The 16,797-nt window shown below is 49.9% G+C and overlaps 1 protein-coding gene across 2 annotated transcripts in view; it reads right to left on the bottom strand.

The window, feature by feature from the left end:
* LOC125464615 (bridge-like lipid transfer protein family member 2) overlaps positions 1–10,992 on the bottom strand; it is a 70,322-nt gene extending 59,330 nt beyond the window's left edge. For both annotated transcript variants that reach the window (XM_048557222.2, XM_048557223.2), the window contains exons 1-5: positions 10,880–10,992; positions 3,731–3,857; positions 3,349–3,398; positions 2,362–2,503; positions 2,012–2,130 (exon numbers count right to left, since the gene is read on the bottom strand). In XM_048557222.2, the coding sequence (XP_048413179.2) occupies positions 2,012–2,130; positions 2,362–2,503; positions 3,349–3,398; positions 3,731–3,857; positions 10,880–10,941 (500 nt within the window). In that variant the 5' untranslated portion in view covers positions 10,942–10,992. The remainder of the gene's footprint in view (positions 1–2,011; positions 2,131–2,361; positions 2,504–3,348; positions 3,399–3,730; positions 3,858–10,879) is intronic.
* Positions 10,993–16,797: the final 5,805 nt, after the last annotated feature.

Below are 16,797 nucleotides of genomic sequence, written 5' to 3'. Positions count from 1 at the left end.
TCAGGTGACCTCCCACCCACAGTCTCCAACCTTATTGTTCCCCAACTCCGCACTGCCCGCTTCTATCTCCTTCCCAAAATCCACAAACATGCCTGCCCTGGTAGACCCATTGTCTCCACCTGCTCCTGCTCCACCAAACTCACCTCCACCTATCTGGGCTCCATTTTCTCCCCCTTGGTCCAGGAACTCCCTTCCTACATCCGTGACTCTACCCATGCCCTTCAGCTCCTCTAGAACTTCCAATTCCCTGGTCCCCAACACCTCATTTTCACTATGGACGTCGAGTCCCTATACACCTGCATTCCCCATGCAGATGGCCTAATGGCTCTCCACTTCTTCCTGTCCTGCAGGTCCGACCAGTCCCCCTCCACCAACACCCTCATCTGCCTAGCCGAACTCGTCCTCACCCTCAACAACTTCTCTTTCAATTCCTCCCACTTCTAACAGACAACGGGGGTGGCCATGGGTACCCACATGGGCCCAAGTTATGCCTGCCTCTTTGAAGGTTACGTGGAACAGTCCCTCTTCCGTACCTACCCTCATCCTAAACCCCACCTCTTCCTCCGTTACATTGATGATTGTATCGGCACCGCCTCATGCTCCCACAAGGAGCTCAAACAGTTCATCCACTTCACCAACACCTTCCACCCCAACCTCAAGTTCACCTGGACCATCTCGAGCACCTCCCTCAGCTTCCTGTCTCCATCTCTGGCAACCACCTCGAAACCGATATCCATTTCAAGCCCACTGGCTTACGTAGAATACACCTCCTCCCACCCACCTTCCTGCAAAAAATCCATCCCCTATTCCCAATTCCTTCGCCTCCACCACATCTGCTCCCAGGATGAGGCATTCCACACCTGTACATCCCAGATGTCCTCATTCTTCAAGCACTGCAATGCTCAAGCCCCACCCCTGCAGTGATCAGGAACGCCCTCGACCGTGTCTCCTATATTTCCCGCACCTCATCCCTCACACCCCATCCCCACAATAACTGCCAAAAGAGAGTCTCCCTCGTCCTCACATAGCACTCCACCAACCTCTGGATACAACGCATCATCCTCCGACACCTCCGCCCTCTGCAATCCAACCCCACCACCAAAGACATCTTTCCATCCCCATCCTTGTCTGCTTTCCGGAGAGACCACTCTCTCCATGACTTCCTTGTCCGCTCCACACTCCCCTCCAACCCCACCACACCTGGCACTTTTCCCTGCAACCGCAGGAAGTGCTACACCTGCCCCCACACCTCCTCCCTCACCCCCATCCCAGTCCCCAAAGAGACATTCCACATCAAGCAGATGTTCACCTGCACATCCGCCAATGTGGTATACTGCATCCGCTGTACCCGTTGTGGCCTCCTCTACATCGGGGAAACCAAGTGGAGGCTTGGGGACCGCTTTGCAGAACACCTACGCTTGGTTCGCACCAAACAACTGCACCTCCCAGTCGTGAACCATTTCAACTCCCCCTCCCATTCCTTAGAGGAAATGTCCATCATGGGCCTCCTGCAGTGCCACAATGATGCCACCCGTAGGTTGCAGGAACAGCAACTCATATTCCGCTTGGGAACCCTGCAGCCCAATGGTATCAATGTGGACTTCACCAGCTTCAAAATCTCCCCTCCCCCCCCACTGCATCCCAAAACCAGCCCAGCCTGTCTCTGCCTCCCTAACCTGTTCTTCCTCTCACCTATCCCTTCCTCCCACCCCAAGCTGCACCTCCACTTCCTACCTACTAACCTCATCCCACCCCCTTGACCTGTCCGTCCTCCCCAGGCTGACCTATCCCCTCCCTACCTCCCCACCTATACTCACCTCTACAGGCTCCATCCCCGACTCTTTAACTTGTCTGTCTCCTCTGACCTATCTTCTCCTCTACCCATCTTCGATCCGCCTCCCCCTCTCTCCCTATTTATCCATGCATGTACTAGTAAGCTTGTTGCTGTTGCCATCCCACATTTTGAAACTGTTCCATACCACGACCTATTCTTGCATCTAAAAGGACTCACATGTTTCCACTGTAGCTGATCAGCAATGTGCAGTTTGTTAGAGACACGTGCCAGAGGGACTCTGCGATCCAGGCATTTAAAGCCATCACATTCACTGAGTAGATGTGGACTGAGAGCAGCTGCGAAGTCAAAGAGAGACAGGGGTTGAGGTTTACATAGATCACACACAAACCTCTCACCCATGCATGCTTTGCCAATCGTCCACGTGCCCCCTCACCAGCATTCTAACAAGGGAGGGACTGGGCGTTTAAGTTTACTCAGTTATCATTTCTGAGATTGTTCAGTTGCCTCCAAACCTCAGGCAGTAAACCAAGCCCAGCAACAAATCCAAATCTCTGTGGAGAGCTCACCTGTGACAACATGCGCAGCACTGACGGCTGGATGCTCAATCTCCTTTTCGTCGTCTTTTCACCGGGATTGGCCCGTTCCTGGGAGGCTGCTTTCAAATCAGCTCGAAATCGGATCTCTCCAAAACACAGGGCAAAGTAGTGACTGGAATGGAGAGATCATGGTTGGCCTGTGGTTACAGTCCATCGAAAGCACCCCACACCTTTGTCCCTCTTTTTTGGTTTCCACATTGCACCCTCCTCCCCACCTGGCCCCATCTCTCCTCTTTAAACTGGCACCTCCCACTTTATTTCACTCATGACCGTAACAACATTCAAGGCAATGGCCTTAGTGCGGGAAAGTGGGAGGAGTGTACACAAGTGGTACCTTGGCAGTACAGACTTCATTGGCCAAAGGCCTCTTCTGTATTGTCCGATTCTATCACCCTGACCCCAGCCAGATTTTTGTGGTGGCAGTGGGGTTTGTAGGGACGGTTTGGGAATAGGGCGGGAGCACTGAAAGAAACAGTTACAACGATTGAGAGGGGCATCAGTGAAATTACACAGCTTCTTTGCAATAAGTACTTATCTGCAGCATTCTCCTTTCTCCTCTTCTTTCCTATTTCCCTCAGGATTCTCCAAACACTGCTTGTTCCTCTCCCAGACCCCCTCAGCAAATTCACTTATCCTTTTAAAAGCCATTCGAATCTGACTTCACTGGAAGTCGGCTGCTCTATTTTTAGTAGTAAACAGTGTCAGGTGTGTACCACACTGTTTAACCCGGTAAATAATTGAGTAAGAATGGATTCAACAAGTGGGTGAATAAACACAGAGCTGTGTGTTTGTATAACGTAAAAGATAACAGAAGGAGTTGGTCAGACAGCCTCACGAATCTGAAACAATGCACAGAGCATCAAGATGAGTGGCTGCGTGTGCATGTTGTGGGGGAATTGAAGGAGGTTCGGTGCATTAGCGCATCTGAGTGGGAGACAGCATGCATACAACACTTACGGTAACTCATTGTTCAGCAGCTTAGAGGAGAGCCAGACTCTGTCTACTTCCTGTAACAAAATTGCGGCTGGTTACTTGACAATAATTCATCAACTATTCAAAACAACAATTTGCATTTATATAGCAGGTCCTGAGGCACTCTATACGTGGCTTATCAAACAATCTTCACACATCATGCGATATTAGAAGAGGTGCTGCTCAAGACTCAGAACAAGAGCGCAAGCGATTTAGGGAAGGAATGCGAGATTTCACGCCTGCTCAGCTGAAGATGGACTCACCAACGGTTCCATTGATGAAATCAGAGATGTGCAAGAGGCCAGATTTTGAAAGATCTCCACATCTAATATCTACAAATACAGCAAAAGACAGTCCAAACACTCACCAGTGTCTTCTGTGATGAGATCTTGATAGTGACATTGTAAACTGTGAGAAACCCAATGGAGCCAATTTTTAAATCCACATTTAGCTGATTGCGGATGAAATAGGTGACAATCCGAGAGAGTAACCAGCTGAACAAGAAAAAGAGAATGAAAGGTTAGAACATCAATCGATCAACAACATCTACTGACATGTAACCCCAGAGCAAGTGGAAAACTTGGCCAGTGCGCAACGGAACTGTGATAATTCAGGATTCAACAAAAAGACTGCAGCAAAACAACAGATTGTATAACACTGGGGTGCAGTCCCGGTAGGGACAGGTCTGTCACTGCGTAACACTGGGGTGCAGTCCCGGTGGGGACGGGTCTGTCACTGCGTAACACTGGGGGACAGGTCTGTCACTGTATAACACTGGAGTGCAGTCCCGGTGGGGACAGGTCTGTCACTGTGTAACACTGGGAGACAGTCCCAGTGGGGACGGGTCTGTCACTGTGTGACACTGGGGGACAGTCCAGGTGGGGACGGGTCTGTCACTGTGTAACACTGGGGGACAGTCCCAGTGGGGACGGGTCTGTCACTGTGTGACACTGGGGGACAGTCCAGGTGGGGACGGGTCTGTCACTGTGCGACAGTCCCAGTGGGGACGGGTCTGTCACCATGTGACACTGGGGCACAGACCCGGTGGGGACGGGTCTGTCACTGTGTGACACTGGGGCACAGATCTGGTGGGGACGGGTCTGTCACTGTGTGACACTGGGGGAGAGTCCCAGTGGGGACGGGTCTGTCACTGTGTAACACTGGGGGACAGTAGCAATGGGGACGGGTCTGTCACTGTGTATCACTGGGGGACAGTACCGGCGCGGGACGGGTCTGTCACTGTGTAACACTGGGGGACAGTCCCGGTGGGGACAGGTCTGTCACTGTGTGACACTGGGGGACAGGTCTGTCACTGTGTGACACTGGGGGACAGTCCCGGTGGGGGCGGGTCTGCCACTGTGTGACAATGGGGGACAGGTCTGTCACTGTGTGACACTAGGGGACAGTCCTGGTGGGGACGGGTCTGCCACTGTGTAACACTGGGGGACAGTAGTACCAGTGGGGATGCGTCTGTCACTGCGTAACACTGGGGGACAGTCCCGGTGGGGAAGGGTCTGTCACTGCGTAACACTGGGGTGCAGTCCCGGTGGGGACGGGTCTGTCACTGTGTGACAGTCCTGGTGGGGACGGGTCTGTCACTATGTGACACTGGGGGACAGTCCCGGTGGGGACGGATCTGTCACTGTCTGACACTGGGGCACACACCCGGTGGGGACGGGTCTGTCACTGTGTAACACTGGGGGACAGTCCCGGTGGGGACGGGTCTGTCACTGTCTGACACTGGGGGACAGTACCGGTGGGGAAGGGTCTGTCACTGCGTAACACTGGGGGACAGTCCCGGTGGGGACGGGTCTGCCACTGTGTAACACTGGGGGACAGTAGTACCAGTGGGGATGCGTCTGTCACTGTGTAACACTGGGGGACAGTCCCGGTGGGGAAGGGTCTGTCACTGCGTAACACTGGGGTGCAGTCCCGGTGGGGACGGGTCTGTCACTGTGTGACAGTCCTGGTGGGGACGGGTCTGTCACTATGTGACACTGGGGGACAGTCCCGGTGGGGACGGATCTGTCACTGTCTGACACTGGGGCACACACCCGGTGGGGACGGGTCTGTCACTGTGTAACACTGGGGGACAGTCCCGGTGGGGACGGGTCTGTCACTGTCTGACACTGGGGGACAGTACCGGTGGGGATGCGTCTGTCACTGTGTAACACTGGGGGACAGTCCCGGTGGGGAAGGGTCTGTCACTGCGTAACACTGGGGTGCAGTCCCGGTGGGGACGGGTCTGTCACTGTGTGACAGTCCCGGTGGGGACGGGTCTGTCACTGTATGACACTGGGGGACAGTCCCGGTGGGGACGGGTCTGTCACTGTCTGACACTGGGGGACAGTCCCGGTGGGGACGGATCTGTCACTGGGGGACAGTCCCGGTGGGGATGGGTCTGTCACTGTGTAACACTGGGGGACAGTCCCGGTGGGGACGGGTCTGTCACTGTCTGACACTGGGGGACAGTCCCGGTGGGGACGGGTCTGTCACTGGGGGACAGTCCCGGTGGGGATGGGTCTGTCACTGTCTGACACTGGGGGACAGTACCGGTGGGGATGTGTCTGTCACTGTCTGACACTGGGGCACAGACCCGGTGGGGACGGATCTGTCACTGGGGGACAGTCCCGGTGGGGATGGGTCTGTCACTGTCTGACACTGGGGCACAGACCCGGTGGGGATGGGTCTGTCACTGTGTAACACCGGGGGACAGTCCCGGTGGGGACGTGTCTGTCACTGTCTGACACTGGGGGACAGTCCCGGTGGGGACGGGTCTGTCACTGGGGGACAGTCCCGGTGGGGATGGGTCTGTCACTGTCTGACACTGGGGCACAGACCCGGTGGGGACGGGTCTGTCACTGTGTAACACTGGGGGACAGTCCCGGTGGGGATGTGTCTGTCACTGTATGACACTGGGGGACAGTCCCGGTGGGGATGGGTCTGTCACTGTCTGACACTGGGGGATAGTCCCGTTGGGGACGGGTCTGTCACTGTCTGACACTGGGGCACAGACCCGGTGGGGATGGGCCTGTCAATGTGTAACACTGGGGGTCAGTCCCAGTGGGAGACAGGTCTGTCACTGTGTAACACTGGGGGACAGGGCTGTCATTGTGTAACACTGGGGGACAGGTCTGTCACTGTGTAACACTGGGGGACAGGTCTGTCACTGTGTAACACTGGGGGACAGTCCCGGTGGGGATGTGTCTGTCACTGTCTGACACTGGGGGACAGTCCCGGTGGGGAAGGGTCTGTCACTGTATGACACTGGGGGACAGTCCCGGTGGGGATGGGTCTGTCACTGTCTGACACTGGGGCACAGACCCGGTGGGGATGGGTCTGTCAATGTGTAACACTGGGGGTCAGTCCCAGTGGGAGACAGGTCTGTCACTGTGTAACACTGGGGGACAGGGCTGTCATTGTGTAACACTGGGGGACAGGTCTGTCACTGTGTAACACTGGGGGACAGGTCTGTCACTGTGTAACACTGGGGGACAGTCCCGGTAGGGACGGGTAAGAAGTTTGGTGTGGATGGATCTGACAGTGGCAGTGTGTTTTTCAAGTGGAAAGATTAATTGAATCAGAGCGAATACCCAATGCAGCAACTGTTACTACAACATCCAGCGTGTTTCTGAGCTGTATGCCAATGTCGCTTGCTTTGGAGTACAAGATCATGAGTTTTAGTCTTCAGTCAGATTTCAGCACCATAATCAAAGCTAACACAAGGGAATGTCAAGAGACTGATGCAATTTCAGAGCTGCTATCTTTGCTGTGATGTTAAAGGGAAGCTCTAGTTGACCTATCAGATGGATGTTAAGGATTTTACTGCTTACTTGGAAGAAGTCGATACTCCAGAGGCCTAGACTAATGTGTTAGGGATCCTGCCCTAGTGGCTGATTCGTTCTCGAAAACCTCGAGTATTGCTCAAAGACAGATTATCAAAGCTTTTCTTCTTGCACTCTTTTGGACAATTTGTACTTGAATAAAAGCAAAATAATGCAGATGTTGCAAGTCTGAAACAAAGAATGCTGCAGAAACTCAGCAGGTTCAGCAGCACCTGTGGAAAAAGAACGAGTTACCATTTCCAGTTCAGTATGACTTCTTCAGAACATTTTTATACTGAATGGGCACAGCATGTTGATTGGCTGGCAAGCGACTCTGATAAAACCAAGAATACAAAACTAGTCTCAGAAGTAGTGACTAAAAGCCACTGGGGTCATTCTTCCTTTGGCGAGGAAATTCTTCCATCTTTACCTAGTGTGGCCCACAGGTGACTCCAGAGCCACTGTGAAATAGTTGATACTTGATCAGGCTCTGAGAGCCTCTTAGAGGCAGTTGTACTCACATTAGCAGCAGTATAGAAAAGGGCTGGGGGAATTCCCAGTGAGATCCAGGGCTGCAGCCAGGATATAGAAAAGGTGCAACAAGACGAGAGTCTTGATGTAATTACCAGTTCATTCACAGTGATACCATGGGGTCTTGCTGTTCACACCTTGGCTAACATGTTTCCTCTATTACTACACACTCCATCAGCTATAAAACCTCTCGGAACTTGGAATAGGCACAATGGAAACTCATTCTTTCTTTCTCCGCCAGTTCCGTCCCAGGTTTTTGTGTGGCCAATCACTCCCGCTGGTGCAACAAGTGGTTGAAGGGCCAGTGGGTTGTGGTTCTCCCAGGGTCAAAGAGTGTGCTAGCACCAAAGATACCGATACTTCACTGGGTAAGAGTGTCAGTCTGGAGAGGTCAGTGGTTTAGATCGCAGCTGATTTCTCGCTCTTCCTAATCCAGAATCACCCCAAATGGTGTCAAAGTGGACAGCTGAGTGTTGAGCCCTCAACTGAACTCATCACAAAATATAACTGCTGAGGGCGACACAGCACAGTAAAAAATGAAAGCAAAAGTAGACTATTCAGCCCTTCGAGCCCATTCCATTGTTCACCATAAACAGGGCTGATCCACTATTTCAGCGCGATTTTCTAGCACACTCTCCATCCTTTACACCTGCATTTCGAAAAATCCGTTTCTTTCTCAAATACATTCAGTGATTTGGCCTCCCCAGCCTTCAGTGGCAGAGAATTCCACAGGTTCACCACCTCGTGAATGAATAAAATTTCTCATCTCAATCAAAACTGGCCTACTGATTACCTTGGGGCTTTGACCTCTTGTTCTGGAGACCGGGGAAAGACCATCCCTATAAACTGTGACAACAAAACAAAGTTACTTGAGGTTGGTTGGCTCGCCGAGCTGGTTTGTTGTTCTGCAGACGTTTTGTTACTGTGCTTGGTAATATCCTCAGTGCAGCCTCTGATGAAGCATCAGTGTGTTTTCCTGCCTGGTTTTTAAACTCTAGGATCCATTGTAATGTATTGCCTTACTTCCGGGTTTCTTCCGTAGTGGAATGAATACGGGGTCAAGTTCAACGTGTTTATTAATAGCATACTTTGTGGAGTGCCATGCTTCCAGGAATTCTCGTGCTTGTCTCTGTCTAGCCTGACCCGGGATCTTGGCGTTGACCCAGTCGAAGTCGTGGTTCTCCTTGTCCATGTGGATTGAGATGAGTGAGTATTAGTTATGTCTTTTTGTGGCCAGTTGGTGATCATGTGCTCTTGTTGTTAGTTTCCTTCCTGTTTGTCCGATGGAGTGTTTCTCGCAGTCTCTGCAGGGGATCTTGTGGATGACACTGGTCCTGTCCATGGCGGGGAGTGGGTCTTTAGTTCAGGTGAGCATTTGTCATAGGGTTGACGTGGGCTTGTGTGCCACTCTGATGCCCAGTGGTCATAGAAGTCTTGTAGCGAGTTCTGACGTGTTCCTGATGTAGGATAGTGCGATGTGTGTGTCAGGGCGTGTAGAATCTTTCTAATGCTGTTTCTGTCAGCATCTCCTGACCCAGTTCTTTGGATATCCATTATCCTTAAACACTGGGAAGAGGTACTCCTCCTCCTCTTGGCATAGTTCCATGTTGTTGCAGTGTGTTGTTCTCTTTTAAATAGTGTTCACATGCAGCTTTGTTTATGTGTGCTAGGATGGTTGCTATTGAAGTTCAATACCTGGTCTATGAGTGTGGCTTTTCGATGTACTTTTGTTTTCAGTTCCCCATTTGTCTTGCGCTCCACTATAACGTCCAGGAATGGGAGCTGTTTGTTCTTCTCCTCCTCTCTGGTGAATTTTATTCCAGTGAGGATGTTGTTTATGACATTGAACTCGAACCCATATACATTCCACTACGGAGGAAACCCAGAAGTGAGGCAATCCGTTGCAATGGACCCCAGAGTTTTAAAAACCAGGCGGGAAAACACACCGATGCTTCATCAGAGGCTGCACTGTGATTACCAAGAACGGTAACGAAACAGCTGCAGAACAGCAAACCAGCTTGGTGAGCCAACACCCACAACCCGAGATATAGACTTACCCCAAAACCTTAGCAAGGTTACTCCAATGAGAGATTTATGCTGAATTTAGACATGACGTGTTTGCCTTGCAAGTTATTTTGTTGAGGAAACAGTCAGAGCTTGAGGGGATTATGAAGCTGCGATTGTGTCAGTTAGAAAGCAGTTGTTAATTACCTTTCCAGAAAGCAGCAAACCCAGTCAGCAATGGGGTCTGTCCATTGGCTAACTGTCAGCAAACTATAAACACCCCACCTGACAAACTCACCCTCCTCCTTGCACAAAAGGCAAGCTCTCTCACAAAGTGCAGTTATTTGCTGCCTTAAATATATGAAAATATTCCACATACTACACAGCTTAGTCAACACAATCAATTGAAGACAAAGGCTTTAAAGAGCATCTTGAAGGAGATCAAAGAAGTATCAGTTTAAGGATGGAATTCCTGAGCTTGGGGCCCAGGCAAATATAGCAAGGACAGGGGAGCAATTAAAATCAGGGGACGCACAAAGCTAGAGTTGGCAATGCACAGTAAGATTAGGAATGCTGTAGGACCGGAAACAAGTAGAGAGACAGAGAAAGGAGAGTCCATGGAGGGATCAGAAAAGAACGAGGATTTTACAATTATGAGGAAGTAGGAGCTAAGGTGTATAATAGAGGCAGGAGTGAGGGGTGTTGGAGGGTCAAATGAATGAGGTGGTGAAGGCAAGATAACACAACGCGAAGCTGGATGAACACGGCAGGCCAGGCAGCATCTCAGGAGCACAAAAGCTGACGTTTCGGGCCTCGACTCTTCATATGAACAATAAGGACATGGGGAATTTCAGGGGTGAGGGTAAGTGATGGACCCTGCCGATGGTAGGTAACTGGAACCTGATGCTCAGGAGGAGGGAGGCACAGTGTCAGGGTAGACACCCACGACCGTACCCCTGCCTGCCAAGTTCTGCATTTATATAGTAACTGTCACATCCCAAATTCCAAGGGTGCTGCCCGCCAATGGGAGAGAAGCAGGAGAGGCTCCGCCCACGTTGGTGATAATTTATGCTAATTTCCAGGGGTGTTCGCTTCGGGGGCTTCATTTCTTCCCCCCCCCCCCCGCCCCGGGGGATGAGGGAATGCGCGACACTCACCGGCCGAGCAGCACCAGGAACAGCGCCGCCGCCGCCAGGAGCGCCGCCAACATCAGCGCCATCTTACCTCCGGCGGGAGGGGGACGATCACGGGCGGGCCAAGGGTCATAGGACACCGGATATGAGCCGCGGCGGACCCGCCGGAAACCGGACGCGTGGGCCGGGGAAAGCCCTGCGTCGGCTGGCCGATGGACACCATGCCCGGGGTTAAAACCAGCGCAGGACCTCCTAACGCCTTGAAGCTGGCCGACCGAAGACAACTGAGGTGTTAAGATGGACAATGAAGTGAAGTTTTGGGCGGGGGTTGGGAAGAGAAGAGCAAATTAGCCTAAATCTGAAATAGACACAGAAAATTCTGTAAAAGTGTAAAAGTGAACTAAACATTTCAAGTAGAATGAAGAGTCACCAAACTAAAATGTTAACTTTTACATTAAAATGTTTCCAGCATTTTTATTTATGAATATCTTAATTCTCTTGTTATGTAAAGGGTCATTCACAGGTAAAGGACCAGAAAGAACCTGGATGTTTACATCAATTGGGCATTGATGGTGGCTAGACAAATTAAGGGAGCAAATAAACAAAACCTTTATCAACGGGGACATAGAGTACTCCATGTACGCAGAAATAAAAGGTTCATGATGGTGGACCTCCACAGGCCATAAGGCATGGGATCAGAAGTTGGCTATTTCGACAGTTGAGTCTGTTCAGTCATGCTGAGCTGTTAGGCAGAAGTGTGTATCGTCTTAAAGATACACTGCAGAAATTCACCAAGAAATCTGACCGCACCTTCCAAACCCATGACCACTTCCATCTTTAAGGACAAAGACAGCAGATAGATGGGCACACCACCTTCTGCAAGTTTCTTTCCAAGCCACTCACCATTCTGACTTGGAAATGTAACACCATTTCCTCAGTGTACCTAGGGTAAAAATCTTAGCATTCCCTTCCTAAAGACATTGTAGGTCAGCCTACACCACATGGACTGCAGCAGGTCAAGAAGGGAGCTCACCCCCACCTTCTCAAGGGCAACTAACGGCAGGCAATAAATGCTGGGCCCAGCCAGTGATGCTAACATCCCATGAATTGTTTTAAAAAAACCGCTGATGTCCACTTTGCTGCTTTTTCTCCACAACAATCAATTCTCTTACCGATTAGGAATCCAAAAGTCACTAAGAGAGTCAGACTTAGACACTAAGAGAGACTCCAGTCTCAGCTGGAGTATTGCCACCGGTTTGGGGCAGAACGGAACCATTTTTGGAAAGATTGAAGGGAGTGCAGAAAAGAATCATGAGGTTAGTTTCAGTTATCCAGAAAGGTTGGAGAAGTTAGGACTGCTCTCCTTGGAGAAGGTTGAGATGAAATAGAGGAGTTAAAAATAATGAGGATTGGGAACATAATAGATTGAAATAAATTATTAATTTGAAGGACTGTGAATGACGTGGAGGGCATGGATGTAATGCAAGAGAAGCATTGCAGACATGAGAAATGCCTTCCCACAGCAAGGCATAGGATGACAGAATCAATGTGCTGCAGGAGGCCATTCAGCCTGTTGTGCCTGCATCAGTATGATTGTCAATCTCCTGCCTTGCCCATCTGTCTGTGTGCACCATGCCTGTCCAACTAATCATTCAGTGACGCCTTGAGGACCTCACTCGAACCTGCCTTCAACATCATTCCAGTCACTGAATTTCATACTGTAACTACTCATGTTGATAAAAAGTATTTTTGCATATCATGGTCGTTTGGGTCGCACATCACTTTAAATTTCTAAAGAGATAGCGGGAACTGCAGATGCTGGAGAATCCGAGAGAACAAAGTGTGGAGCTGGAAGAACGCAGCAGGACAAGCAGCATCTCAGGAGCACAAAAGCTGACGCCTTGGGCCTAGACCCTTCCAGCGTGCTCATGATTTTGAAAACATGTCAAAGCTCCTCTCAGCCTTCTTTTCTTTAAGGAGAACAGTCCCAAGTTCTTCAACCTATCCTCAAAATTGAAGTTTCTCATTCCTGGAACTATTCTTGCAAATTGCTTCTGCATCCTCTCCAAGGTCTTCACATCTTTCTTGTCATGAGGTGTCCAGAAGTGGACACAATACTCCAGCTCAGGTCTAAAGGCTGGTTAAAAACAAATACCAGAAAATACTGGGAAAACTCAACAGGTCTGGAGAGAGAAACAGAGTTAACGTGTTGGGTCTGGTCTGATTCTTCTTCAGAACTTAAAGAACCAAAGTCACTGAGGTCTGGATTATACTCCCAAGAGCAGAATGGAGTGGGTTCAGCCAAAGCATTCCGAAGGAAATTGAAGTGTTTTCTGAAAAGATAGAAGAGGGAGAATAGCTCCTTTGAAGACCTACTGCAGGTGGGCCGAATGCCCCCTTGCACTGTAATATTCTGCAGTATTCCATTCAGCACATGGAGTAAGAGGCCATCTCTCTCATCAATGTTCTTTAGACACAGACGTCTGCTATTCTTACCCTAGGATGTCATTTGATAATTTCAGAAGGCAGTTAAGAATCACTAAAATTGCTGTGGGTGAACCAGATAGAGTTAAGAGGAACAGGAGTGGGCCATTTGGCCCCTTGAGCTTGCTGTACCATCTATTAGCGGGGTGCAATGGGTCTTTGATGATGTTGGCAGCCTTTCCACACCTTGTAAATGGAGTCCATCGATGGTTGGCATCTGTGATGGTCTTGGCCGTGTACACCACTTTCTTATGTTATGCAAAAGGACAAGATGTTGCTGGGACTTGAGTAATAGGGAGAGGCTGGATAGGCCGGGACTCAGGTTGAATGATTATCTTAAAGAGCTTTATAAAATCATGGACGTAGGTAAGGTGGACAGGAAAGGTCTTTTCCCTAAGGTGGGTGTGTTCAAACTAAGGGCATATTTTTAAGATGTAAAGGGAAAGATTTAAAAAAGAAATGGGGAGGGAAAACTTCTTCACACTCGTGTGAGGAATGACCTGCCAAAGGATGTGGTGGATGTGGGAACAGTTACAACATGTAGAAGACATTTGGATAAATACATGAATAAGAAAGGTTTGGAGGGATATGGGCCAAATGCAGGCAAGTGGGGCCAGTTTAGTTTGGGAAAACTGGATGGCATGTATGAATTGGACCAAACAGTCTGTTTCTATGCACTCCCCCGGTACTGCACTGGTTAGGGTGGCCAAGACCACTCACGCCTCCAATGGGCTTTTGGACCACAACCTTCTGGCTCAGAAACGGACAATAGCTCACTGAGCATGGAGATAAAAGGAAGGGGGAAACATTAACTCTACCCTCAGAGAGATGTTCTTCAGGAGCATCCCATGGGTCTCAGACTGGATTGTTGCAGAAATCCGGAGGGAATGGGAAGAACTGGAGAAGGGATGGAAATTATTCTCTAGGGTGACACCAGAATTGAGAGGTTTTCTCTCTCTCTCAGGAGAGGCTGAAGAGGTATGTGACAGAAACTGGGGAATGTGGTCCGTGTCTCTGACTCATACTTTCCTCCCTCTAAACTTGATTGTTCCAATACACCTCTTGCTGGTCTCCCATCTTCTGCCTCCCCATTAAATGAATCCATCCAACGTCCCACAGTTGATGCCCAAATCCTTGCACAAAGTCCTATTTACCACCCTCCCTGGGCTCAATGCCCAACATCAAGCCCCCAGTAAGCAACACCTCGATTTTAAAATTCTTATCTTTGTTTTCAAATCCATTTGTGGCTTCATGAGCTCACTCCTATTACCCTATCCCCATAGCCTTGAGGCAGAGACAGAAACCCTGGGGCCCACTGCTACTCCTAGCCCAGGCACCCAATCCCATCTTGACTCATGGGCAGTGAACCTAACCCCAATCCAGGGCATAGCGGGAATCCTCTCCCTGCAACAAAAACACCAAGGACCCTAGTATTCATTCCTGTGTCAGGCCCTGCTGTAGCCACATGTCTGTACAGCCCTCTCCAGATCCTCTAACTTGGATGACCCGAATTTTCTTGATTTGCTTCACTCCATCGTTGAGGGCCATGCCTTCAGCTAAGACCTTGAATTCTGACATTTCTCTCCTCCTCACTTCCTTCTTTAAGACAATCCTTAAAAGCTGTCCTTTTCACCAAGTGCCATATACACAATGTACCAGAACAACTCACCCAGACCCCTGCAACAGCACCTTGCACTCCTGTGATCTCTGGATGGACAAGAGTAGCAGATACATGGGAAATCCACCCCTGCAAGTTCCCCTTTAAGCCACTCAATATCCTGACTTCGAAATATTTTTTTTCTATTCATTTGTGGGATGTGAACGTCACTGGCTGGCCAGCATTTCTTGCCTATCCCTAATTGCCCTTTCCTTGTAAGTCACTGGGTAAAAATATTCCCTCCCTCAGGGCATTATGGATCTACCTACAACGCATGGACTGCAGCAGTTCCTGAAGCAACTCATCATCACTTTTTCAACGGTCGGTTAATAAATACCGGCCCAGCCAGAGATGCCCACATCCCATCAATCATTAAAAACATTTGAAAAGTTGCCCTTCTTTGACCCAGTGTCATTATTTTATAATTGTGTGGTATCCCCTATAACATTATCTGGTATTGTGTATAAATATAAGTTGCTGTTGTTTTCCAACGTGAGAATGAAAGGCAGCATCAGGGATGTTTGATGACATTAATTTTTTTCTCTTCCTATTCTCTGTCTCCATCCCTCCATTATCAGCTGGAGTTGACGCACTGCTGCCAGCTAGCCATCTGGGTGCGGACTGGCTGCTCTCACTACCAATTGGAGACTGACTTGGGAGGCAGATCAAGTGCTGGATCAATATAGAGTCCATTCTGCCTATTGGGTCTGTGCTGACTCGCTGTACAGCATTTCAGTCAGTCACCATTTCCCCGCTCCATCCCTGTAATCCTTTGAGTTTATTTCCTTCAGTTGTTCTCCCAATCTCCTCTCAAATCATTGATTGCTCGCATATCCCCTTCTTTTGTCAGCAGTGAGTCCTTGGTTATTACCGCTTGCTGAGTGAGATTTGTCTCTGTATCTCCTGCCCATAACCTTCAATCCGTACTCTCCCCACCGTCTTTGGCGAAGGTGTGTAAACCTGTCATCAACTTGTCCGCTTGGATCAAAATTTCCCTCAATCTCCTTTGCTCAGAGGAGAGTAAGGTCACCTTAGGTTCTTTATGTGAGTTTGCACAGTTTACTGCAGGAAGTGACCTGATTAGGGTAGTTACCCCTTGGGATGGATGTGCCTGATTTGAGCATCAGGTTTGGACGGTGAAAATAGGCTTGGGCCTTGATTGGTGGAGGCGCAACGAAGGGAATGTTGTTGAGACCACTCTCATTTTATATTGAACGGTAGGAATTTCATACCAAATACTAACTTCTGAGCAAAGTTTGTGGGAAATAGTAGAGAAACCCATGACCGACTTCTCAGCAAATGTGAATTTCAGTGCAGGCTAAAGCCCATTAAGAAAATTCAAGGAAGTTAGGTATCCTTTCAACAAGGACACATTTCTCATGGAATCAAACAAAAACGTTTGCAAATGCTGGGTCTAGTGGGGAGCACTATAAATAGGGTGTGGGGTGGTAAAGGGGGGGACAGGGGATGTAGGAGGAGGGACAGAAAGGGTGTTGGGGAGGTGCGTGTGTGATAGGGAAGTCCCTTGGCTGCGGGAAGCTCCGCTATTTGATCCCAGTCGCTCACTCCCATGGGACATCGAGGACGTCCGGCCCGTCCTACCGAACCCAGCCCCTCGCGCAGAACGCTATGGGCGGGGCCAGGAGGGAGAAGACCGACGCTGCCACGTGACGTGGGGCGGGACTAACACGAGCTGACGCCTTCACGGGGAAGGAGGCGTGTCCGCGCGATGACATAATAGGTAAAGGGGCGGGATGGTATCGCGCTGACGTAAAGTCGTCCATCTGCGCGATGACGCACA

This window comes from Stegostoma tigrinum, chromosome 27, assembly GCF_030684315.1.
Source record: "Stegostoma tigrinum isolate sSteTig4 chromosome 27, sSteTig4.hap1, whole genome shotgun sequence".
Lineage (NCBI taxonomy): Eukaryota > Metazoa > Chordata > Chondrichthyes > Orectolobiformes > Stegostomatidae > Stegostoma > Stegostoma tigrinum.
Note: the sequence above shows the minus strand (reverse complement) of the source record. Positions and strands in the feature narration are given on the sequence as shown.